The sequence below is a fragment of the Protopterus annectens genome, chromosome 3.part0, assembly GCF_019279795.1.
Source record: "Protopterus annectens isolate FY-2018-M chromosome 3.part0, PAN1.0, whole genome shotgun sequence".
NCBI lineage: Eukaryota > Metazoa > Chordata > Ceratodontiformes > Protopteridae > Protopterus > Protopterus annectens.
This window is the reverse complement of record NC_056731.1, coordinates 1,796,100,615-1,796,127,906: the sequence shown is the minus strand read 5'-3', so window position 1 is coordinate 1,796,127,906 and position 27,292 is coordinate 1,796,100,615. Positions and strand designations below refer to the sequence as shown.

At 37.5% G+C, this 27,292-nt stretch overlaps 1 protein-coding gene and 1 long non-coding RNA gene across 2 annotated transcripts in view; one reads left to right on the top strand and one right to left on the bottom strand.

The window, feature by feature from the left end:
- LOC122797065 overlaps positions 1-27,292 on the bottom strand; it is a 234,397-nt gene that overhangs the window by 164,707 nt on the left and 42,398 nt on the right. The window contains exon 2 of the long non-coding RNA XR_006364028.1: positions 17,371-17,434. This is a non-coding gene — a long non-coding RNA (uncharacterized LOC122797065). The remainder of the gene's footprint in view (positions 1-17,370; positions 17,435-27,292) is intronic.
- Positions 18,580-27,292, top strand: part of RARRES2 (retinoic acid receptor responder 2) — a 170,046-nt gene continuing 161,333 nt past the window's right edge. Inside the window, exon 1 of the mRNA XM_044065840.1 lies at positions 18,580-18,828. Within this exon, the coding sequence (XP_043921775.1) occupies positions 18,646-18,828 (183 nt within the window). The 5' untranslated portion in view covers positions 18,580-18,645. The remainder of the gene's footprint in view (positions 18,829-27,292) is intronic.

Sequence of the window (27,292 nt, the reverse complement as noted above, 5' to 3'; positions counted from 1 at the left end):
GGGAGGTTTCCTCCTCAAAGGTAAGCAATAGACATTGCTTAGAATTATTTTGTGTATAATAGTTCCTAGGAGATAGGTTGCCCTTTCAGTAACTCAAGTCAGCTTTGCCACGAAGCAGGTTACAGTTGTGGGATTTACTCTCAGCCAAGAATGCGAATCTGCAGATTTTTAATCGGTATGATCTGTAGTTTTAGGGTGCCTTTAGTGTGAGATAAGAAGCGTTAGCCCATATTCCAGTTTTGGAAGTAGAATATGGGTGGCAAGGGAGAGCAGATGAGAGATTCTATAGCAGAATTTGAGTTCTACCTAGCATAACCTAGCCTGTGGCATTAACAGAACATGCTGGAGAGACAGCTATATCTCCCAGAAATTGCTGCTCCTCTGGAATAAACTCCCAATTCACATGAAGCCAAGCTGCTCAATGACCCTATTCAAGCGCAACCTAGACAGCTGGATGGGAGACAATAAATTCACTCCAGGGTTGGCATCTATGTCCCTCATGGACAGGGGCAGTTGGTGCTGATCATAGACTCACTCTGTGAATAACAGCCATCTACCCAAGGTCAGTTAGGAAACACGGGTATAACATGGCTAGGCTTTTAAAGGCCATAGGGCCATTAGCCTAGTAACGCTCTATGAAACTATGAACCTGTGAGTTGAGATAGGACTGTGTTGGCAGTTTTTGCCTGTATGTGTTGAGAATGTTAGAAAAGGATTAAGAGATAGTCCCAGGCATTTGCATACAGAAACAAGAGGAATAATGTTGTTGTCATTGTCTGTGATATTAATGAGAGGTAGCTGTGAGAGTTTTTGAGGTGGAGAGAACAGTATAAGGTTTGTGTTATTCAATGACTGAATTAGGCAAGTGTTCATTGACCTGACTGGGCATCTAAGCAAGGCAGAAGAACCACCTGCATTTGGGACTGTATACTTCAGGAACTACCAGGTGGAAAGCCAGAGTACTTGCAGTACTGAGTTCCATATACTGCTGGAGCTGTAATGCAGACTACAATAGTCAGATGGTGAATGTGGGACCATGTACAATGCAGGGTCATTGTAGTTTGAGCCATCCTCCAAATGTATGTATGGATGGCTTCTAGTGCTCTGTTTTCAAAAATAGATTTAATTGCTTGGTGGGTTACTGCATCACAGGCCCGTCTCTTGTCTTGGGTGGGGAAAATGCATGTATGAGGACTATGCCACACTGTAGGTGGAGATCCTATGCATGACAGTCTCATGACCATGCTGCTCCACCTATATGTCAGACCTGGCTCCCTGCTGGCAATACCAGGTTTGACATATAGGTGGAGCTGCTGCACCAGAGAATATCAGCCAGAATCTGCTACCCCACCAAGTCCTTAAGTAAGATTGGGCTATAATCAGAGCAGATAAAGATATTTAACAAAGAATGTTAAAGAATATCAGTAGCTGTTTCTGGCATAACAAGATGCAAAACTCCCTTCAGTTTTAATTTTTTAGATATTGAACTACATACATTTTCTCCCTTATGACATCATCAGAAGGTGCAACCGGATCACACTAAATCAAGAATTTATTGAACAGCAAGTCCGCTTTTCAATACATGAAAACTCAAGTTTTCTGAACTTAATATAGCTCCAATGGTGTAACAAAAGTAAAAACGATATATATTTTAAAATCAGAAAGCCTTCTTTACATGATGAAAGCGTAATTGTAGAAAAAAAGTAGTTAAAAAACCTTTGCACTTGATCATTAAGAACCTGTTAGAGAAACTGAGCACTAACGACAGGACAGCTTTTATTTGACATAAGTGTTCATAAATGAAAGTACTTTAGAAGTAGGTAAACTAGCAAAATAGGAATTGAAGATATCCACAATTTCTGAGAAATCAGTAACAACTGAAGTATGCATGAAAGGACCAACATGTACTGATGCATTTGAAAATTCATATATCTGAAGAAGAACTTTTTATTCTCCATCAGTAACAGAAGATCTCCTTCAAATTTTAGTTTTGTGTATGTGCTGTCCCTTTTAATAACAATGTTGCTTTGTTTAGACTTCATTATTTGCCATTGTATCATGTCTTCTGTAATGTTAGTGTCTCTTCCTTTTCTTCTTCTTCTTTCGGCTTTTTATGGTTAGGGGTCACCACAGTGGATCACCTGTCCACTCATGATTGGCAGCAGAGTTTTACAGTGTCGAGTTGCCAGCCCAACGCCCAACCTTCCACAGAAGGCACACACTCATGCACTCACACCTAGGGACAATTTTAGAGTGTCCAATCCACCTACAGCATGTCTTTGGGATGTGGGAGGAAACTGCAGCATCCGGAGGAAACCCACTCGACCACAGGGAGGGCATGCAGACTCCACACAGAAGGCACCCCAGCGTTAGTGTCTCTTCCTTTTATTTTTTGCTATTCTATCTTACCTCTTGCTTTACTATGGAGGTTTCAGGCAGTCATGTCTTCAGGCAAGTTATGTAGTTATTATTCTTTCCAAACTCTGTGAACACTTCTCTTGCAGATTCTGCCAAGCAACCTTTACTCAGCTAGTACAAAAATCAGATGCCTAAGCCAAGATATGATGTTAGTTGTACTGTGCATACCTCTCAACAGTCCAGAATATTGTAGAATGTTCCTGACTGGGTTTTCACATAAACACACACACACACACACACACACACACACACACACACACACACACACACATACACAACTTTAACACAATACCTTTGCATACTTCATACATGACTCCCAAGTGCACATCATAGTCTTTCCCTGTGATCTACTCCCAGCACTATCATCATTTCTTCCTCTCTCTCTATTACACTCCAAACAGTTTTAGAAATAAGCATTTGTTCCCTCATTAACTGCATTACACACCCTGTCCTATAGTTTTGTACTGCATTTTCTTCATAAAAAATAAATGAATACATAAATAAATGAATAAATTTGGAAAAAAAATGAAACTGTTCCCTTTACATGCTGAAAAACTAAAATAATGCACCAAATGTCACTCCTTTGTCCAAGAGCAACTGTGTTTGTGTGTGTGTGTGTGTGTGTGTGTGTGTGTGTGTGTGTGTGTGTGTGTGTGTGTGTTAGCAAAGTATGACACAGCTTCTGTGTGGATAATTATAGTGCCCATTATTAATTTCATATTCATAGCTAATTTTCAAACATGCCATTCGCTAACTTACATTCCAGATAAAAACATTGTCTATATACATACTGCCACCCAAAACCGTGACAAAAACAACAGCGCACTGCTGTGAGCCAACAGTATTAACAGTAAATGCAACCACAAAATGAAAGTAATGCAGTCACCAGTTTAGAAAATATATATTTAATTTAGTAATCATCAGTAAAATATATTCATTATATCCTCGGAGAATCCATACTGTTCATGATTTCCTAAATTTATTTTACATTTTTTATTTACTGATTGCTTTTGTTGACCAGGAAAGTCCTTCTGGGTGGAAAATCACCTTTTCAACAGAGACCAGGGAGAAAAGTTCCAAGAGATACATAGAGAAAGTAACATACATACATACATATGTACGTATGTAAATAGTGTGATATATTGTTTGATCGTACAATAATGAGAAAAAAAAACTATGACAGAAGTTACAATACTGAGAAAACAACATTGACAAGATACATATGAAGAGTCAATATATTATAATCATAATACAACCAATGCAATGATTTGAAAAACCATTCAACAGCAGATCAGAATCTCTGTTTACACTGACAAAGTTAAGACTTGTAATGTTTTATAACTGGACAGTGATAAAATGAACTTTCATGATAATGAAAAGTTGAGGAGAGTACAGTACAGTTTATATAGCCAAACAGACATAATAGTGCAGGATGAAATGCAAGATTACTGGCCAAGACGCATTTTAGAGCAGGATTTCTCTATGGTGTGGAGCCTCATTAACATGAACATTGCTGTCATCTGAACTTCCTTCTGAACTCAAATAAGAGTAATCCTTGTAAGGATTTACAATTTCAACATCAGGAGTTAAACCAATAACCTGGACTTCTGTACTTTCACTAGATGCTTCCATATGCTGAACTGACAGCTTTAGTGGAATGCCTCACATAACTTCAAATGTCAGATGGCATTTCATAGAGAAGGACAAGGAGTGGAGCATCACAGAATGAAAAAAATAGGAGAAAAAATGTAAAACAGTGGTTGTAATCATGAAACAAGTATTGAGAAACCACAGAAGGAGGCATCACAGCAATAAAATAACAGCAAAGTTAAGAAGAGTGGAAAATCTCTTTAAATAATGTGTGCCATCATATGACAACTCAGAAAAGTCAACAATTTAAACCCATCTCCGTTCAAATGGAAAGAATGGCTGATGAGACAAATGTAAAATATAAATGTTTCGGTAAATTCAGTAACAAACATTTCTTTGAATTTCATATAAAAGTTTCATCTTTAAACAATTTACATGTGACTGAATGAACTAGCTAAAAATCTTTAGACTAATGAACATTGTTATCAAATCAGTAACAGAAAAGCCCCAAACAATAACTAACTATATAAGACGCACCTTACTATGAATCATGTGTTAATGTGGATAACTGTACATTATGCATATCTTTAAATACATTGCAATCAATCTAATGTTATGATGTCAACTACTGAACAAAATAAATATAAACCCAACACTTCAAACCAGCTTAAAATTAATCACTCAGTCCAGTGTAATGTAATGATCCTGTATTAATGATCTGCACTGTATTTGTCCAGGCCAATAATTCAAGGTTTCAGACTTTTTCTGGTAGTGGAACTTTAGCACAGCCATCAGTATCACTTGAGGAACTGTGTGAGTTTCATCTGTTGCAGCCATGCAGTTTTATAATAACATTACATATTAAGATATTATATAACAGGTAGAATGGTACTATAAATACAAATCTTGAGTGCATTTATACTATTAATCGCAAGACATAGTGATAATAATGACATTGCTGTGTTATTAAACGTATTTAAAATGCAGTGTTTAACTTGCTTTGAAATAAGTAAGAAAATAAGCTAGAATTACAAAGTCATTGTGTCTGTCTTGCCAAGTGATTCAGAGAATTGCTAAGCTGTGTAAAGTGCCATGGTTTGTGGAAAAATAAAGCACAGCCAAAAGAAGATGGTCACCCATTATGTAAAATTTGTAATGTAAAACCTGTGACTGCCACCCATAATTCTTATTTCATCATCAGAAGCCAATCTCATTTTCAAGATGAACAGAAATTTGTGGAGGAACCCTGACAGACACCAAAGTAATATTAGGGTTCCATGTAGTCCTGGCTGAAAATCATGGGTGTAGAAGATTTATATTTATATAGTCATTCATTCTACAAAAAGGCAAAATAACGGATTGTCTCCTGTTTTATGTTTTTAAAAGGCATTGTGCATTTTATACCACTGAAGTGTTCTCAGGTGAAATTGGTGGTGCTGCGGTAGCTTTGTTGCCTCACAGTAAGACGCTGTCCGGTTCAATTCTCAGCTAGAGCATCTTCTGCATGGAGACATGCGTGAATGGGCATACCTTCGTTGAAGGTTGTGCGACAGGGCTGGTAACTCAGCACATAGAAATCAACTACCAATAATTAGCAGACCGGAGTTCTGCTGTGGCGGCCCCTAACCGGGAAAAGCCAAAAGACACGACAATGTGTGTGTATATATATATATATATATATATATATATATATATATATATATATATATATATCTATATCTATATATATATATATATATATATATAGCAGCCAGTAATGCAAGTTATTAAATGTTGAATCTGAAACACGCACAGAGGATTAATAAATGAGCTTAATTAGTGTCTTCCATTATGGTCCAGTGATATTATGTTTATAGCAGCTATCCTTATTAGTAGCAAACTAAAGTTGCTGAACCACCTTGATAGCTGTTTCCTTATAGACAGATTTCTTTTTAAACTTGCAAATAAAAGTGTATCTGATTCAATCCAAACCTGGATTTTAAATTTAAGTTGTATATAAACATCTGCAATTAACAAATATTTTCAATGTTTACAAAACACAGGCTCAAAAGAGGAAAACATATTATATCTGTATTTCAAAAATATGAAGTGAGATTATTAAAGTATTTGTCCTAATGCATTCTTGTGTTATGAGACTTAGTAAATGGCACATAAACACAGGGTCTAGTGTAGCCCTGCTGAGGTGTTTATTCAAATGGAGACCTCTCAAGGACTGTTTCCCACATGACATGTAGTTTCCTTTTGCTAGCTTATTAGCATTAAAGCCACATACCTCATATACAACAGTCATTTTATGCTCCATTTAATCTGCAGCAAACTTCTCTTTATACCATTTTAATTAGTGCTTTTTTGTTTGGTTGTTGGTGCTGGACATACTGTATCCTTGACTGTATGCCTTGCTTCCCATTCAGTGATGGTGGGGCAGGATTGGCTACACAATGCTCTTTCATAGTCTCCATTGAAACTGCTTCCTGATTGGCTGCCACATTTGTGTTTTGATTACATAAAGTGTTTTTTTTATTTTTTTATTTTTTAACTGGTTGCTGTATACTCACCATTTTGAACATGCTCATGGTCATTTGATGAGCTAGAGGTTGAAACAATGTATTCATTAAGACCAGTATATTCCCATGAAAAAAGTCTGTTCTATTTAGAAGGCATTCTGAGCTCAAGTTTTTAATGTTCGGTTTTAAAATCATAGTTATAAATGTTTTATTAAATTCTTCATGATATTTTACAAACTTAACATGGCTGGTACAGTGATTAAACATATTTTTCATTTACCTCTATTTCAGCTGTCATTGCGTCAGTAGTTAGTGGATTCATTCATTCAATACTAGATTTTAGGTAAATGCTGTTCCATTTCTCTTGCATTTCAGATATGATGTTCCTTCCAGCACAGTTAATCTTTATTGTGGATCCTGTCACTGCTACAAGCTATTTTTCCCTAAACTATTTAATACAAATTCCCTAAAAGTGACTTGTCTATCAATAAAGAGTGGATGATTCACTTTTAGTAAACTACCCAAAGACCCAAAAACCTCCACTCCAATCAGTTGGCAATCCAGTCTGTGTAGTAAAAAGGGAAAAGTGAAACTCTGAAGAGGCAAAATAAATAAACAAATCTATTCAATTATAAAACATTCCCAATGCAAAGCAACCATTCCATTATAAAATAATAATAAACTAACCACTAGTTCTAATGCCTCAAATTAATCAGTGCAGCAAAAAGACTCATCCTCATTTCCCATCTTTAGATTAATGACTTTCACCTCAGGCAAGAAAATGGCGACATACCAATATGTTTGTATAATCTGATTGCCTCAGTTTAAAGCCATCTACACCCACAAGGATTAGAATTTCTTAGTGGTCAGACAAAAAGCACAAGTTATTGCTTCCTCCCATTAATCTTTTCTCCCCTCCCTGTAGCTGACCATCAGCTGCTATTAGCTCCACTCCTCCTATTCCAGGTCTTCTGGACCTGATTTTGCCTCCCTTGTGCTCAACATGATCCACACACAGGGCCAGTGATGATACTGACGATGCTGGTGCAGCACCATGTTGCTTGGCAGGGAGTGTGTCCTAATTCTACTCACCTTGCATCAGCTTTGCCAGCTCTACATATGCATAAATAACCTCTTGTCTGGCAGGCCATGATCCCTAATTCTCCCCTCATCTCCTCGGCCTTACCAGCTCTACAATCACTGCTCTTGTGCATGCATAAATAACCTCCTGTCTGGTTATTCTCCCCACATCTCCTCATCCTTACCAGCTTTACAATCACTGACCATGTGAATGCATAAATAACCTCCTGTCTGAGGGACTCATTACTTATACAGCACAGAGCTCAGCAGGCTTGTTTATGGCTTATACAGTGAGCCTAGGCTGCCTCCCTCCTGCTAGCATGGGTGCATTGAGGTCAGCTGGTTACTCCCATCCTCCTCCTCCTACAGCCTCTCCAGCACCCATGTCACTAACTGAATATTGATCAGTCCACTACCCAGGTAAACAAATATAAGTAAAATAACATAAAATAAAATATTACACTTTCTTTGAGTTTTCATAATGGGATCTGTGGCTAAACACTGAGCTGACTTTCATTGGAATTTGACCCATTACAAAAATAGTTGACATTCAAATCTTTGACTACAAAGAAAAAATACAAAAACAGCATTTTGACAGGAAGGCTAGTGTCTCACTGTATCACAGCATCTCTAAGTATATTAACTCTGATATCGGACACTACTGGGTTTAAGGAGAGACATGCTTGTTCCCATTATTTGTGGTCCAGCTCTGTTCCTTGGAGAATTTCCATGAAGCATAACAATAAATGCAAAAGAGTTGATGATTCCTGTTTCATCAAAAGTATACTCAACATACTGCAGGACTCCCATGTAGCGATACACATGGCTTATGAAAGTGGTGACTAAGAATGAGCCAACTACCAAGCCCTGTATCACAGCCAAAACACTGGCAACAAGGAGAAAATAACTTATTCCCATTTGATGCCCTGCATCCTTCCTTAAAGGTCCTTGAAGAAACACTGTATGGGGCTGTGTTGCAAGTCCAGTCTAGGAAGATACTATTTATTTATTTACCCATTGTTGACCGGGCATTATCAAAAAAAAAAGTCTTACCTTTTTTAAATGTTGCTTATATGTAATATGAGCTGTTTTACTTACAAATCTGTTTGTAATGCTGTGAATTACACAGCAGTGAACATGGTAATGTGTCTTCATTGCATCAAACTCTGCAGTTTTTACAATTATAACTGCATGTGTTAAATGGGCTGTTTTTTAAATGCATGCTGGGAACGTTTTATAGCAACATAAATGAAGCACATTTTCCAAAGTTATATAGAATGCTTTAGTTGAAGAGGAAATGGCACACACATGTACATTTGCTGTATTTGTTTTGCTTTTCCCTGGTAATAACAAAGGCAGCTGTTATCTTTGGAGTATGTGATAGCCACAATGAACTCTTGTTTCAGTATGCCTTCCAAGTTAATCAGTGCAATATAACTGACTTCGCCTCATATTTTTAATTAAGTGTCCTTCATTTAGAGGTAAACTCTTCCTTACTGAGAGAGTGCTTATATCCAAACATGCTGGCTATGATGCTCACTTGGTCTGAGTACGGTAACATGGAATGTGGCATGTAGGTATCAGAAGGACTGATTATATTTTTCTACACATATGGGTGATATATATCTAGGGAGAATGAAAGAGGTGTCTCTTCTTGGATATAAATATGGTGACACATAAATGAATGACTAATTAATGAGTCAGAAACAAGTAGCTTAGCAAGCATAAGTGATTGTATGTCCCTATGTACTTTCGAGATGATATCTATCTAGAACTGAAATACAACTGATATTAAGAATGTCCAAAAGTAGGAGGGAGAATGTCAAAGCAGATAGGGGTGTCACAACTAAATAGATTTTTGGACCCTTATTGAGGTGGGAGAAAATTGTAAGGACCAGAAAATTGATTTGAGTAGGCTATGTCATTAGGTGGTGCTGAAAGGTTTAGCTTTATATTTAGACTTAACATTGAAAGGAATGCAACTTAGGGTAGGAAGACTGTTGATGCAACGGGTGAGGAAAGGAGATACTGCCAGCCCAGCTAACTGGAATTTTGTAAATAATGATATGTAATTGGTGAATATCGAGATCATTTATACAAGATGCTTGTGTTACAACTGTATTAGAACTGTATGTCATGTGTATATCAAACTGCTTATACAGACGAGTGTGTTGAAAAGGGTATTTGCAGAGTGTTGCTTGAAATGTAGCCACAGTGTGCGATACTGGAAGAGAACAGAAATGTACATGCACTATTGTAACTGTTTAAATGTATATATTTTAAATGTGGAAACTGGAATACAGGAGATTAACTTCAGAAAAATAACTGAAATTAAATTACTGTATGGCTAGACCATAAAAGATGGTATCTTTCAGTTTTCAGTACAGCAAGAGACACAATGTCTATACTAAGAAACTTTCTGTATTGTCTTTAGGGTGAAGTAATTACTAGCCTTGAAAGCATGCAGGAATGCAATTGTTTTATGACTTCCAACATCTTCCAGAGATCTGAGAAGAAGCCCTTGTCTGTATATTTTTACAGGTAGATGCTAAATACTGCCAGCATTATCAATGGATGTTTGGCCTGGGAACTAGCAGTCAGATGACAAGAAATTATGTCATTGTGCAAGTTATCCCAGAAATAATATTTGAGATATTAATTTGAGAAGTCTCTTAGTGAGACAGAGCATTCTGTATTCCGTCTTGGACCTGAAAACAACTAGAAAATCCATTCACCACATCTGCCTTGCTCTATTAGTACGTTCTTAGGTTATAGTAATTCTCTTAGATGCAGTCAGGAATGTAGTAAAAGTTTAGATATTTTTCTTTATTTATTTGAGACTGTTCTGCAATGTTGTTTTAAATATTTCCTGTGGTTTTGAACTCTGATGTCACTGTGAATATATATTAAGTATTGTCTTGTTCTTTTATTATTTATTATAAATATATTTAAGCCTTTCGTTGTGGCTGATCTGTGTAAGATATTCAAGTTTTGAGAATACTTGCATATTTATTTTGTGACATTGTGTGGGCCACTCCTAATAGCCTTGCTCTTGGTCAAACTACCATTTGTGTTAATATATTACACAGTAAGATTGGATACTCTTTGTTAAGGGCCTTAAAGTAGCTAATAAGGAGTTGACTGGTGGCAGTGGTAACTACCTTATAGTCTGGATAGAAGGGGGCATAGCTAGTAAACCTGTACCAGCCCTTCTCAGGTGTGTGTGTGTGTGTGTGTGTGTGTGTGTGTGCATAAATCAAACCTCAAAGAGTGTGTGCATGTCAGCTACTTGGTAACACTGGTTCAACAGAGAGGTTTCTGAAGGTCTTAGTTTGGTCACTCAGCTGAGATCTCAACTCTATAGCTGTGTCAGTGAGGAGTCTTACCGGGGATCTGGAGAAAGAGTGAGAAACTAGCCTTGGACTGACTGTGGTCTCTATGTGCTCTATTGTGGTCTTTATGTGTTCTTAAGGGAAATTGCACTTTATGCAGAGAGGTGCATCTGAAAATACTGTGTATGTACTTGTTATCCTTCCGGTGTATGTCACTCACTGGTGCCAGTGGTGAGGATTGAGGCTCCTTGATTACTGGTCCAGTGGTGGGGCATCACACATGGGGTTGAGCTATAGATAGTGACAATTTACTTAAGTCTCATTCAGGAACCAAAGGCCACATCTTTTGACCTGAACCCTACCGAGTTTCCAAATGACTAGCAGAAAAATGTTGACAGGTGTGGGTGAACTGGATGAATTATAGGTGTCATTAACATACAGATTGTATCCTGGGATATACCAGAATGCTTCAAGTAGACTTAAAAGAATAATATGTATGAAAGAATACGAGGAGCCTGTGAGATGGGGAAGGGGACATGGGCCTTCAGAGCCTTAGGAGGTTTACAGGCAAGTGTGCATAACTACTGTTGTTTGAGGCAATGTAGTAGGACTCTTACACAATATCACTTTTGTGGCTGTCACAGAATCCCTCATGACTGACCTGTCACGGTTCCACAGGGAGCACACTTAATTAACTCCTGGAGTTAGATTGCATTGTGGTCATTTGTGTAATGGTTCTGCAGCTCAAAAAGACACATTATGGAACTACTGTTTACAATTAGGACTGTGGGCATGAATTCATCATAGTCAGTCTTGATTTACTCAGTGGGGTCGGGGGGTTGAAATACAATTTGATTTGTCATCTAGTAGCAACTGCATTACCAGTATGTACTAGAATAGTTTCTATATTCATGGAATGTCTACTTTTTCTACATTCTAAGTTTAATGCTGCATTAGCAGTCCATCAGACCCTGCTTTATATATACCCATTTCAATTTGAAAGCATGCTTATAAAGTGTTTATGTCTATAATAGCTAAATGAATGGCAAAGATGTTGCCAAAATGTATAGATATGGGTCAATGTGGTTTTGTGGAGGGAAGGGAGACATTTGACAAAATTAATAGAACAATGATGATGCAGAGTGAAGCAAAATGTAAGAAAATACCTCTATTGTTGGTGGCTGTTGATGCAGAGAAAGCATCCCAGTAAGCTGGGATTTTATGTGTAGGAAATGGAAGCATTTGCATTCCCTGATACAATAATAAGATTAATTAAGAGGATATATGAGAGATCAGAGGCAAGAATCAAAGTGGGAGGGTTCCTCCCTGATAAGTTGTCTCAGAGCATTGTAACTAGGCAGGGTATCCTCTTTTTGCCTTTGTTATTTGCTTTACATTTAGAGCCATTGGCAAAGAAAATAAGTGACTCAGAAATTCAAGGATATATTTAGTATGGTAATCAAGAAAAGTTGGCTTTATTTGCAGATGATATAATTTATTACCTGATAAAACTGCAAAAGGACATCTCAGTGTTGTAGAACATTTTGAGACAGTTTCAGGTCTTTTCATGATATCAAATTAATGAAGATAAAACAAAAGCTATAAATGCAAATTGTGTACCCACACATGAACTGGTTCAGCAAAACCCATATTTATGGGTACACAATAATTGAAATACTTAAAGAGTGTGGATTTGAAAAGCTTCTGTCCTGGAAGCTAAGGACATGTAGGAATAGACAAAACAAAAGACTATGCAAAAACTGAGAAAACTGAAAGACTGGAAGCTCTTGTTTATGCATATGGATAGCAAAATACAAGCAGTGAAAATGTTTTAGTCCCTTTAGTTTTATATACAGGACAGGGCAGAGGGGAATTTGTGGACATTCATTAATAAAGTGTTGAAGGAATTTATCTGGGTGGGGAAAAGGGCAAGGTTCAAGTGGGATAAGGTGATCCCTCTAATAGAACAAGGTCGTTTAGGATAACCTGATTTAAAGGACTATTTTAGAGCTAGAAAATTAAAGCTCATCAACATAGCACAAGTAGAAAGCTATAATTCAAAGTGGAAAGGGATGATGATGAAACAGGGGAAACTCAAAAAATAAGTGGGATTTTTGATGTAGATCCTTAAGGAGAATAGCAACAGCCATAAGGAATATTATATTCATAAAGTAGCCAAAAGTATTCTAAGAACTAAGCCAACATGAGTCTAGAGAAAAGAGATTTTACCAATAGGGATGACTGCAATTAGGGTTACAGAGAATAGACAGGAGGGGGCTGAAATTGACTGGAGAAAATTGGCAAATGAACCAAGGTATTAGAAGCAAATAATGAGAGACAGAAAGGTAATAGAATGGGAAGAGGCCAAAAAAGGCATTTGGACTCGGGCTACAGCCGGCCTTTCCTACCAGGGATTGATATCAGATAACAGGCAAAACAAAAAGGATGGAAGAATCAAAAGTGAAATACCTGCTGTAGTAGAGTTTGTAGTTGAATCTAGAAAATAAGCTACTGTTAAAAAGTGGCAGCTCTGAGCCCTTTCTTATTTGCAATGGTGATGGACAGGTTGACAGACGAGATCAGACAGGAGTCCCCGTGGACTCTATGATGTTTGCAGATGACATTGTGATCTGTAGTGAGAGTAAGGAACAGGTGGAGGAGGCCCTGGAGAGGTGGCGATATGCTCTAGAGAGAAGATGAATGAAGGTCAGCAGGACTAAGACAGAATATATGTGTGTGAATGAGAGGAGGATAAAGGAATGGTGAGGATGCAGGGAGTAGAGGTAGCGAAGGTGGATGAGTTTAAGTACTTGGGATCAACAGTTCAGAGTAATGGTGAGTGCGGAATAGAGGTGAAGAAGAGAGTATACAGGCAGGATGGAGTGGGTGGAGAAGAGTGTCGGGCTATTTGTGACAGACGAGTACCAGTTAGAGTGAAAGGGAAGGTCTACAAGAGGGTAGTGAGACCAGTTATGTTATATGGGTTGGAGACAGTGACATTGACAAAATGGCAGGAGTTAGAGCTTGATGTGGCAGAGTTGAAGATGTTAAGATTTGCACTAGGTGTGACAAGGATAGACAGGATTAGGAATAAGTATATTAGAGGGTCAGCCCAGGTTGGATGGTTTGGAGACAGATCCAGAGAGGCAAGATTACGCTGGTTTGGACATGTGCTGAGGAGGGATGCAGACTATATTGGGAATAAGATGCTAAGGATGAAGCTGCCAGGTAACAGGAAAAGAGGAAGGCCTAAGAAAAGGTTTATGGATGTGGTGAGAGAGGACATGCAGGTGGTTGGTGTGACAGAGCAAAATGCAGAGGACAGGAAGAAATGGAAACAGTTGATCTGCTGTGGTGACCCCTAACGGGAGCAGCTGAAAGAAGAAGTAGTACAGTACATAAAATATTGCATGATAAATGTGAGAATGAATCAGAGGAGGCAAGAAAAGAGTAGAAAGAATGACTGGAAAAGCAATTTACAAGCTGACAATGGTAGGACAATATGTGTGGCTCCCAACTGTGCAAAAAAGTTTATAGAATTTAGGATTTTTCCTTGAAAGTGTTTGCATAGGTACTTTTCTATCCTAATCAGAATCAAAATCATTTTTCCTCAGGTAGAAGGCAAATGTTGGAGGTTTGCTGGGGAAAAAAGCGGTAACTGGAAGCATGTGTTTTTAGGACTATAATGAGTTCTCAAACTTTAAAAATTCCGTACAGAGTACACTGTGAGAAATATTGGATGAGCAAATGGTTGTAACTAATGAACTGTTTCTTTTGAGCTGTGAAACAGTATCTGAATTGCCTAGTTATAGTAAGGCCTTGTTAAGTTTAATTTTGGTGGCTGCCAAAAAAAACAATTACTAGAAAAGGGAAATCAAAGTCTAAACAAACTGTATTTGAAGTACTGAATATTGTAATAGAGATACCAGAACTGAACGTGGGATCTTTCGAAAACCATAGGAGCAAATTAGATAGGAATAAATGGAAAGTGTAGGAACAATGCATACAGAAAAATGTTCTGCAGGAGTGAAGTTTAAGATAAGGCAAAAATTGAACAATTTATGCAATGTTGGAGTGATAATATTTCTACAGAAGAACATGTGATGTATAATATGTGTAACTGGGAACAAGTTAATATGTTTTTCTTTTTTATATAAATGTATGTTTGCTTATATCTTAAGTGATAATTTAATAAGGCATTAAAAAAAAAAAAAAATATATATATATATATATATATATATATATATATATATATATAATACTAGCAGTAGCTGGATCATACATTAATAATGGTTCACTATATATAATTAAATTAGATAACCAGTTTTAACTTTTTATGACTGTTTTTAATCTTTATGTATGTATGATGTAGCTACAGAGCTTGTAAAATGACTAGTGTCATTGGATGGAAAGAAAAGATGAGTTAAAGAGGTTGTGATATATTGTTTTTAGTGGAGTAGGGCAAAAGGGACAAAAAATCTGAGCACTACAGTGCTCCATATGTGGTCTAAACTGTGGCAATTGTTTGCTTAGGGTATTGTAGCACTCCATGCAAGCAGGGTATAAACTCTGGCAACTGTTTGACTCATTGTAGCAAGCACTTTGTTAACATTTTTTTTTAACTAAAACCCGAGCTCTGTATTGTTATGTGCAGGCAGGTTATAAACTGCAACAACTGCTTATTACATTTAATGCAAAAAAAGTTTGCTACAGTTTAGAAACAAGATTTTTTTAACTATAACATGGGTGCTGTAACACTCTGTGCAGGTAGGGTATAAACTGTAGCAACTGTCTGCTACATTTGTGTCATTTTGTGTCATTTTTACATGGTCTGTCATGTTTAGGTGGTGATGATATACTAGGTTAGCAGTAGAAACACATTGATCAGATCATAATAAATCAACTATATTTTACATAAATAATTGCTTTCATAGTTTTGCATTGTACAAAGTAAGGACATTTTTTTTGCTAATTAACCAACCTGTATCAGCTGTGATAGTGTAGAGTTCCCTTAATGCTGTGCCCAGATACATATATGTTGCTGAACATCAGTGTGACTCCAAGTTTGCAGCATGCATGCTGTTTGGTAGGCACATACCCTTGAACCTGTAGCTGCTCACCATCATACCCAGTATCCTATACATGTCAGTCTTGAGCTGGTGGTAACCATTCACTTCCATCCTCCTCTGCTGTCTCCTCCACAGGCCATGTTGGCACTCAATCTTAGGTTACTCAGGTCATAATTAAGGCTTTATCTCTCTCTCTGCACATTAATTTGGCTTATACCATGGATGTTTGCTTTGCAGAGGTATAGCCAAATGCCACTGGTGTATGAGAAGTATGTTACAACAGGCAGGATGGGGTTTAAATTGACTCCTTATTGAAATGTCAGCACTCAGAATGCTGAGTGTGGATAAACCCCCCCCAAAATTCATTAAAACACAGGAGAAGAGTGAATTTTGAAAATTGCTATTCTCCATTAAACTTCTTTTTGTAGGGGGGCAAGCTCCTTGCACCACCCAGCTTATATATACCAACTCCAGGATCGCTATACCTCGGAAAAAAGGAAATATTCTGAGAAATGGCATGTTGGACTTAGTATGTGTAAGTCCATTCTTTTGGTCATTTAGTCTTAGTCTTCATATTTCAAGACACATTCTAGCAGGTTCCAACAGTTCAAACAATTATGTTTAAATCCCACAATGTGACAGACATTAGAGTTGCAGAGCCCAAACCTGCTTCATTTCTACTGATGTGACAAGTGGATAGGGGGTTACTAAATATAAAACTACACCATTGCCTCTAAAAATTCATGCAAGGGGTGATTTACCTTAAGAGCTTTCAGTAAATATTGTAAAACTGCTTTGGTTTATGACAGACAATTGTCACTGTACATTGTCAGTTCCAGAACAGTTTATAAAACTGACTCCTGATTTTCATCCACCTTAGTCTTATTCCAGTATCTACCAGACACACACACACACACACACACACACACACACACACACACACACACACACACACACACACACACACACACACACACACACACACTATTTCACAAGATGGACTACTGTTGCCTCCTCAGTGTGGACATCACTTATCTGTATTCATGATACACTGACACCAATACAACTTTTAATTAGACACCAAGACCTCATTTACTGATCAAATGTTATTAAGTCAGCCAATATTACATAATGCTAGCTGATTGCCAAGCAACTTCTAGCTTTGAAAGAGTGTATAGCAACTATCAATCCAATGCAAGAATACTCTTCACTAGTAAAGCAAACCATCATCTGCAGCATTTATCAACTGAATAGATGAAAACTATGTTTAAAAAGAGTTTGACTACACATACAAAACAGCATTTCCATTGCAGAGGAAAAGCAAAATAAAATTGTTTCATATATGATAATCAAATGACAGAAAAAGTGTAACTGTACCTGTAGCTGTAAAACATCTATAAACCAAGCATCTTGATGTAGTTTCATCTTCCCATTCCAACATCTAAATAATAATGCCAGTTAAAAATAAAGAAAAAAGACAGCAGTTGTTCTGATGTAGTGTACTTCACTGATGTTAGACATAGTTATTGAACACAAATATAACATGCCTTTCCTTTTGAAATAAGCTACAGAATGCTCAGGCAATTATTTTCTATGATTATGATGTAAAGTAGTTCTTAAGAAACCAGTATGTAAATAACCATAAAAAATATATATAATTAAAAGAAAACAGTTGTAAATTCTCTATATCAAATGGAATACACAATTTACATTTTTAAATCCAAGACAATATACATCATTTGTCATGCTTAATTCATTTGTGATCATTAACTTGGAATATACAATCGTTATACTACTGGCTGATTTTCCTACACCATTAACTTGTGATGCAGCTGTCAAAAAATTGTCATTTGCTGTATCTCAACCAAGAACGTTGTAAAATATATTGGCTTATTTTAAGTGTTACCAGTCTCTGTTCAATTTAGTTTGATGTACATTTCTGTTACAATACTTTCTGCAGGATTAAGATAAACTAACATGCTGTAGTCAGTGTTGTCATCTCTACTGGGAAACAAGTTTTCAGAAATGAAAATGCAAATACAGATCTGTGGATGTCCATGCCCCAAGAACATGTGAAAGGTCATGGCTGGCAGAAACTATAAAAGGACAGACACAGCAATAATTTAGATTTATGAAAACTGTATGGATTTATCATGACTGTGCTTCTGATGAAGAACACAGAAAACTGCAATGTTTGAAAGTGTGTATGCAAGTTTATGACAGTCCAGGTAGCTCCATCAGGCAGACCTTGCTTGGAAAAACAATCAAATATCACGTTTTAATATTTAAAAAGTTTGATCATGTTATTACAAAGGTACAATACATTAGAAGACACCTTATCAGGCTCAAAACATGTTGCAGTTGTGATTTGAAAGAAGTAATACTGGGACTTGTAAAAGAAAATACAAAGAGAAAGTTAAACTATATTATTCTAACATGAATTATCTTTTCAGAAACTGAAAAAAAAATCATGCTGCTGGAATAGTTAATTGTTGATTCATAAGTACACATTCCAGCTAGATAAATATACTCCAATAATAGCAACACACAGAAGGTTTACAGGTTAATATTTTACTATGGAATGAAGTGTGCCACAGAGGGTCTGTGTAGAACATAAATATTAGACTTTTCTTACTGGGCAATCAAGAAAGGATGAACTTGCTAGACATTTTATTTTTAGTTGTGGTGGCTTCTTCAGCCACAGCTGACCAGAATCTGGACACTGTGTCTGAATTACAAAACAAAGCACTGGATATTGCTGTTGAATATTTCAACCAGCACCATTTGCCTCGCTTTGCATTTAAGCACCATCAAACTGAATCTGCTACAAATGAGGTGAGAAATATGGCACATTTGTCATATTTTGCATATGTGCTTATATACCAAAAATATTTTATGATTTCAGCATGTGTCTTTGATTTTTAGAAGATAGAAATAACATTGTATACTCAGACTGTGAGACCCTGACACACATACACACACACACACACACACACACACACACACACACACACACACACATATATATATATATATATATATATATATATATATACACACACACACACACACACACACACACACACACACACACACACACACACACACACACACACATATGTACTGCTATGCTTCATGTCCAACTGTGATGCTTTCATGCTGTTAGACTTTCTTGATATTTTTTTGATTCTGGACAGTGCAGTAACATATTTTGCATGCTTATGATACAAAGTTATAATGGAGTTAGTTTCATATAATATGAAAGGTAGCCCTCCAACCTGAATGGAAGTTTAGAATCTTCAAGAGGCTTCACTATTAAAAAGACAGTTGCCTGAAATGTTTATGACAAGTCCTGCATTTCCAATGGTCTTTGCTAAGACAGAACCACATTTGTGATATAACGTGTAGTGCCAACATATTGCAACTTATGCTGGTTAATGTAGTGGGCTCCATGGCATAGAGGAATGAAGTCTAGATTCTGACCCATATAACAAAGGTTTGGTAATGACTTGGGGTTACTGGAGCAAGTAGGGGAGGAATGATGAGCAAGAGTCTGCTAATCTTTCCTAGAAGAAATGGCTGGAGGATCATGTCATCCTGGGCGTACATACCACCCACAATCCAGGGAGTAGACTGGAAATGTAAAAAGGCTTCTCTTTCAAGAGGAGTAGGGCTTTGCAATAGTGTCATTCATGGAAGCAGGTGACAAGCAACACCCCACTGCACACCTAACTCTTATGATCTTGCCATCATGTTCAGGGAATGATAAGGCATAAAGAAGACAAATCCTTTGATGGCTGCCTATATGATGACCACATTGTGATGGTGCTGTGATCCCATAAATGAAAAAATCAAAATGAATGTGTGAGCGTAGCTGTAACAGTGCTTTGTTGGTCAGCACATACAGAGGAAAAATGTGTGTCAAATAATAATAATAATAATATTATTATTATTATTATATAACACATTATCTATCTATCTATCTATCTATCTATCTATCTATCTATCTATCTATCTATCTATCTATCTATCTATCTATCTATCTATCAGTTTCTCTTATATGAGCAAAGATGACTTCTAAAACCAAGTGGCATGAAGCCAGAAAACATGGTGTGGAATAAAGACAGAAGGAGGAAAGAAAGGAATGAGCTGGAAGTGTAGACAAAAACGCCATAAAAGAGATACGGAGATTGTGTAAGTCATTGATTCAGAATGTTTCAGGGGTTCAGATCAGAATTCTTAAGGAAGAGTCGTAAGACTGAATTCTTATTGTACCTCATGGAACAAAGGAAGAGGGGAAGAGGGTTAAATCAGGCAAGGACATGTTAAAGTAGGGTCTTGAATTATTGAAATGTATTTAACTTGTAACATATACTCACAAACCTTAATCAAACTAAAAACAGGTAAAGGAAAATATTAAACAGCATCTTTCCAGTAGTTTGAAATAATGTACTTGAACAGCCCCCTCAACTGTCCCTATTTTAGAAAAGTGTACCTGTTTTAAAGTCTGATTTCCACTTGCATGTGACATACCTATTTTTGGAGGTATTTACTATTTTCAGGCTTGATTTACCTCTTCACGCAATTTTCTGAATCCCCCCAGTACACATGATTTTTGAAGCTGAAGAGTACACAGAAAGCCATACTACAAGACCACATACTAGTTGCACAAATAATGTAAAGAAAGAGAACACAAATCTTAGCTCTCTAATTTCAGAAGCAAAAATAAATGACATGGTATGGTAGAATTCTGCAATACAGTTCATTAAAGTCTACAAATTTTGCACCGTCTCATTGATTGTGTGCTTTGCACCGTCTCATTGATCATGTGCTTTGCACTGTTTCATTGGTCATGTGCTTACATTTTTGCATATCATTTTTGTCAGTCTGTTTTTAAACATGTTTCTAAGTAGTATCCCACAATCCTTCTGGAAGCATGAAGAGTTAAGTATTATTTGGTATTCCAATGTTATGTTAGATGCCCAGATTTCTGGTTGGATGTACTTACTTTTGAAGGGTCATTGTACCTATTTTCCATGACTGCAGGTTGGGTGGTATGCACTCTGTAGCACAGAGGGATGAAACACTGACTATGACCCAGGCAGCCTGGGTTTGAGCAGTGGTTCGGGCTGCGGGAAGAGCTTGTTGGAGAGGATGCAAGTGGTTCACTTATCCTTCTGGTTCACTTATCCTTATCAGAGGGAGGTGGCTTTAACTTACTGCTCAGGTGATACCTAGATAGCGCACTATACCCACGGAGTACATAATGCACTGGCTGGGGAAGTCAGCATGTTGTGGCATTAGTCTTACAACTAACAGCATTGAGTGGACTTTCAATGCTACCACAGGAAGAAGGAGAGCTTCCTGGGGGGGGGGGGGGGATGCCATTCTATCATATCTGACTATTATCATAGAACAAATGGACTGAGTAGTCACCTCAGGCAGGAATGGATGGGATGTATGACTCTCACCTAGCCTGGGAATAACTGGCTCTTGCCACCAATGTAACAAATTGGACAACTGGATAAACATAATGGTGCCATCTGGCAGATCTGGCACAACAGCAAAAAGAAAGGAAAGTAAGGAATATATTTTAAAAGGTTCCTGGTGCTACAGTCAAAGAAATAACATAATAGTTATTTGTCTATAGTTGGAAGACTGTTTTTTTTATTCTGAAGGACTTTTTTTCCTCAACTCTGTTTGAGGGGGTGCCAACTGGGGGATTGCTTACAGGCATAGCTGTCAACCTTTTATTCCCGGAATTAAGGAGAATGACAGAATTAATCAGGGCAATGTCCTCCAGTCAGGGACACTTTTTAAGTTGTGTTACCATTAACTTGGAAAGTTCTAAGACTAAAGTAATGTGAATGAACATGCATCTTTTGAAATAGGAGAAATCTCTACTTGTGACTGTCCTGGCTAATCTCTCTCCCATACCATTTACCAACCCCTTCAGGTTTCACCTACTTCATACAACCTATTATTCTCTGCAACCTCTTACCCTCCCCACCCTACCTGAAATTCTTATTCAACCTCTCTTCTGGAGTCTGCCATCTACACTCCATATCTACTATCAGCAGCATGCAACACATCCTAGCTACAGACACATTTCTAACATGCAACGCTCATTACTGTTACTTCATGCTATTTGACACTCTTGCTGAGTTCTCTTATTTTTCTCTGCTCAGTTGGCATTTCTCTATCATTACTGTTGAAATTAATTTTAATTTTGTTTTCTTATGTATATAAATCTCAAGTTACTTTTGTATATAATTCACTCCTGAATGTATTATTATTATTATGTATTATATTTGTATTGTACAATGTGAAGCTTTTCTGCCTGGGTCTCCGCTGAAAATGGGCCTCTGGCCCAGTCAGACACTACCCGGTTAACAAACAAACAAACAAAATAAATAAATAAATAAGAGTTGTTATGACTCATTGACTGTAAATCCACCACACTTTCTCAAAAAAAAATCCAGTTTTATTTGGTACAAAACAAAATTTTGTGGCAAAATCGGGGATATATTTGAAACCCGGGGACAGCGGAGAAGTATGCCTGGAGGTAACTGACGTAAATAGAGTTCTGAATATTGAAATTTATTTTGCTTAATATAAATTGCAGATTTTTCCTTTTTTTTAAATTTTTTTTTTTTGAATTTCAAATTGTTTCATAAAGTATGTTGTGGTAAAGTACGTTGGGTTGAAGTAGCAGGGAGTTTTTTAACATTCCTAAGGTATTTGCACTTTCCTGAGCTTTCACAGCATAAAATACCTCATTCTTTCCTATCAAAGAGTATCACTACCAGGTGTGGTAGGTTCCATGACAGTTATCCTGAGCCACAGACCTCAGTCTTCTAATAAACTCTTATACTCTCCAAATACTCTCCTGAAACAGAATACTCTCAACCTCTCACTGAAATTCCAAAACAATTTTTATACATAACTGCTGCCTGTACAATCCACTAAGCTGCACATGGGATTTCTCTTTATTAACTTCTATCTCTGTAAAATATTAGAATGAATGTGTAACTACTGCATATATAAATGTAAATAGAAATGTGACAAATCTATGTTTAACTGTAACTAAATATAATGCAATGTAAACAAATGTAGCTTTTTTCTGAGGGCCTCTTCTGAAAATGGGTATTACCCAGTCGGACTTTTCTGGTAAACAAAGACAAATAAATAAATAAATACATAAATACAGAAATAAATACCTCCAACTGTTACATATTTCTGCAGACCATGTCAGCAGCCATTCTGCTATGAATTGCAAACTATATTGCCAAATCACAAACAAGGGCATCTAGCCCCGGTGCTTGTTCCTGAGGATAAGTTAACTTCAGAACGATCATCTGAATTCTTAATCCTGATGTTCTGTTTCATATATGAAAAGAATTTCCCCTTTTCAAGTTTGGATTCAAAGCTTCAATATTTTAAACTTTCCAACACCTCTCTTGCACACTAAAGAACAGATCCAGCCCAGGCCTTCAGAATTCTGAAGCACACAGGACCAATATTTAATTTTAGCAAGTTTCTGGAAAATAGCTTACTATTTATTTTCTGTTATATTTTTTCCTTTTTCTTTTTAAGTATACTGATTAATGCTGCAAGCTCTGTTTATGAAATATTCACCTCCAGAATATGTGTTTATATTCATAATATTATTACAAAATGGCACAAACCCTAAACATTTGTGCAGTCACAGAGACCTGGTTCAAGGTTGTGGAGAGGACCCCAGCCATACTGGGTTACACCTCCTTCTACATATTCAGACTTCAAACTAAAGGTGTGAAAACTAAAGGAGGTGGTGCATCAATATTCATTAAAGATAAATACACCTCCAGATTGGTTAAACAGTATGAATCCCTGGAGAAACTTCAGGTGCAATTAACTGTTGGTAGGACACCTCTTCAAGCAATTGATAACTACAGGACTCCCTCCATGAATCAGGACACCCACTATGCCTATTTAGATCTACTTGAGTCTATCAAGATACATCTGAACACCATGATTTTGGGTGACTTTAACTACCCATCCATTCACTGGGTAAATTACTCATGCTCAAACTTACTTGCCCAAAGGTTCCTCAACTTCATTAACTCTAATGCCCTGGACCATCTGGATGATACCCCCACAAGGGGTGCCAACATCCTGGATCTGGTGCTGACCAATATGCGGGACCACTGTCACATCCCCACTGTGAGGTCCTCCCTGGTGAGATATGACCACAAATTGGTCTCATTCGAAGTAACAATGATACCTAACTCCCCCTTAGCAGCAACTAAACTAAAAAACTTCTCCAAAGCAAATTATAACCTTTGGCGGGATGGTATAAATAGCTTCACTGCACCTCCTCCCTCAGATGAAACTGGCAACTATGCCAAGCTCCACAACAGTGCTTTATACAAACACCTGTATAACTGTATTGACTCAGCTGTACTGGTTAGGACCAAAACAAGTTCCTCAAGGAAAAGCAAACATGACTAGTGGACAACTGCCATAAACAGGTTTTACAATAAGAAGGAGAAATTACTGTCTAAGAGTAAGAGGGAGCGAGCCCTAAACTAGAACCACTCCCTCCTCAGCTTAAACAAGCAAATAAGACTTCTTGTAAAGTCCTTCAAAGCAAACTATGAGTCCAAATTAGCTTCCTCAACAAAGGACAACCACAAGGCATTCTATAGTGGCATTGATAACCTAAAAGGAAAGGCCCAGATTTGTGCAGAACTGGTAGTCAATGATACCACATATACTGAGCCTGTGAACATAGCTAAACTTTTGGCCAACAGTTTCTGTGAAAACTTCACTCCCCTGTCCCTGCCACACATACCCCATGACATCCCTACCATCTGTCCCCTATCTTGTATCTCTAAACAGCAGGTCATAAATGCCCTCTCTAAAGCCAAAAACACAGCATCTATATATGGGACCTGATAACATCCCAGGCTTCGTCCTACATGGGCTCCAACATGAATTAGCAACAACATTGGGTACTCTTTTCAATTATAGTCTAAGCACTGGCTTGATACCAGCTGAATGGAAAACAGCCACCATTATTTCCTTGCACAAAGGTGGTGGTTCTACTGACCCCAGGAACTATAGACCTATTAGCCTGACTAGCCTTATCTACAAGGCCATGGAGCAGATCATCATGGACCTTATCAACAAAGATAAAGGTAATTTCCAAACCCTTGGCCCTACTCAGTTTGGATTTGTCAAAAGGAGATCATGCCTGTTAAACATGGTGGACTTCTTTGAGACAGTTACCAAGGCCCTGAATGAGGGGAAATCTGTGCATGCAGCCTACTTGGACTTAGCCAAGGCATTTGACACTATTCCCCACTCAGGGATCATTGACAAACTCACTCAACTAGGCATCAACCCTTATATCATTAGATGGGTCACTAACTGGCTCACTGATAGAACTCATACAATCAAAATAGGGGAATCCACCTCCAACAGCAGACCTGTAACTAGTGGTGTTACACAGGGATCAGTCCTGGGAAATCTACTGTTTGGAATCTATTTCTCTGAAGTACAAGCAAAAACGAAAGGTCTGTGGATGACAAAGTTTGCTGATGACTGCAAACTGGGAGTGGTCATAGAATATCCAAATGATATCAACATCCTACAAGAGGGTCTTAAACAAATGATTGGTGCCAAAGTAATGGCCGTATACTTAATGCAAAAAAATGTATTATCATTCCTTTCGGTAAAAGCGATGTTCCTGCTAAGTGGTGAGAGACCTGGGCACACAGGTTGACACCAACCTTATCTTTGATAATCATGTCTCCATAGTAGTAAGAAGGGCAATCTATATTGCTCATCTCATAAGTAAGGACATTGCCTCCAGAAAAAAAGAAGTTATAACCTTCCTCTACTCTTCCCTCATCAGGCCAATAACTGAGTACAATGCCCCTTTTGGTATGTACCTTTCTAAGCACCTGCAGCAATTGGAAAACCAGAGGTCCCTCACAAGGAAAATTCAAGGTCTTTACCATCTAAAATGATTGTCACTTTATTCTGTTTCATATAGACTATTCAGAGGTGATCTCTGCCTTGCATATAAGGCAATCTCTGACCCTGTGTTATTGGAAAAGCTTCATAACTGCAAGTCAAATGGTACATGAGTTACTTGCTCTAAAGACCTTAATCTGGTATGTGACATTAATAAAACCTGCTGGAGGGTCAGATTTGTCTCCCACTTCATGTCAAACAGAACACCTCATTGGCCCTCTTCAAGTGCAATCTGGACGATTGGATGGGTGACCGAATTGGAGGGTTCCACCTGTGTCCTTGGACAGGGGCAATAGGTACTGATCATGGAAATAAGGGTAAGAACTTGGCTAGACTTGTAAGGGACCTAGGGCTATTAGCTAGTAACTTCCTATGATCCTATGATCCCATGACAAAAGGCAAACAGTACATAAACAAACACAGAAGTTGAAATTTATATGAGCATAACTAATGAATTAAACATATGAAGGCCATTCAAAATTTCTGGTAGATCAGCAACAACCTTCTGCAGCCTTCAATGAGAATAAAGATCCCAAGCAAAACATATGAGTTAAATACACAAATCATGCAATCAGATAACACCGAATACCACATCACTGCTAATTAATTACGTAAATAATGATTATTGCCAAATAGGTACAGAATGATACATTAAAATATGTATTTGTATGCTAGCAGCTATCCTGGTAAGTTTATGATTTGAGCAGTTCCTTAGTACCAGAGACATGGCTAGGGAGGGATTTGAGAAGACAGTTTGAGATTTTTTTCTGAAATTGGGGATATTGGGATTTTTATATTGCCTGCCAACTCCTTTGGGATAGAATGAGGGTCTGGCAGTTGGAAGGCCAGCAGGAAGGCAGCCATTGCTAGGTGTGGACTCAGATATATGTACCTGCTTCCTACAGTGACGCATGTGCACCTGCTGTACTTGGTTAAGGGAAATAGCAAGCAGAGTTTAAAATATCTTCAATAGTTTTAGGGTACATCTGCCAAATCCTAACTATCAATAAGAAATAAAGGTGTAATCTCATTTTGTACTCTCTAGTTCCATTTTTAAAGGAATAAATAAGGTCCCATATAAAAATGGCAGTCTAGCTTATGTCTTCCTCAGATGGACAGAAAGCACTTCAAAGCAAAGACATAACTCATTTTATATTACCCACCTGAATTTGAATGAGGTTTGTATATCTGTGGTACTTTTGGCATTGCCATCCATATTCTGATTAGTCCGTTAGTTTCTATAACTTATTGACATTCCATGTCAAATTATTTTTTC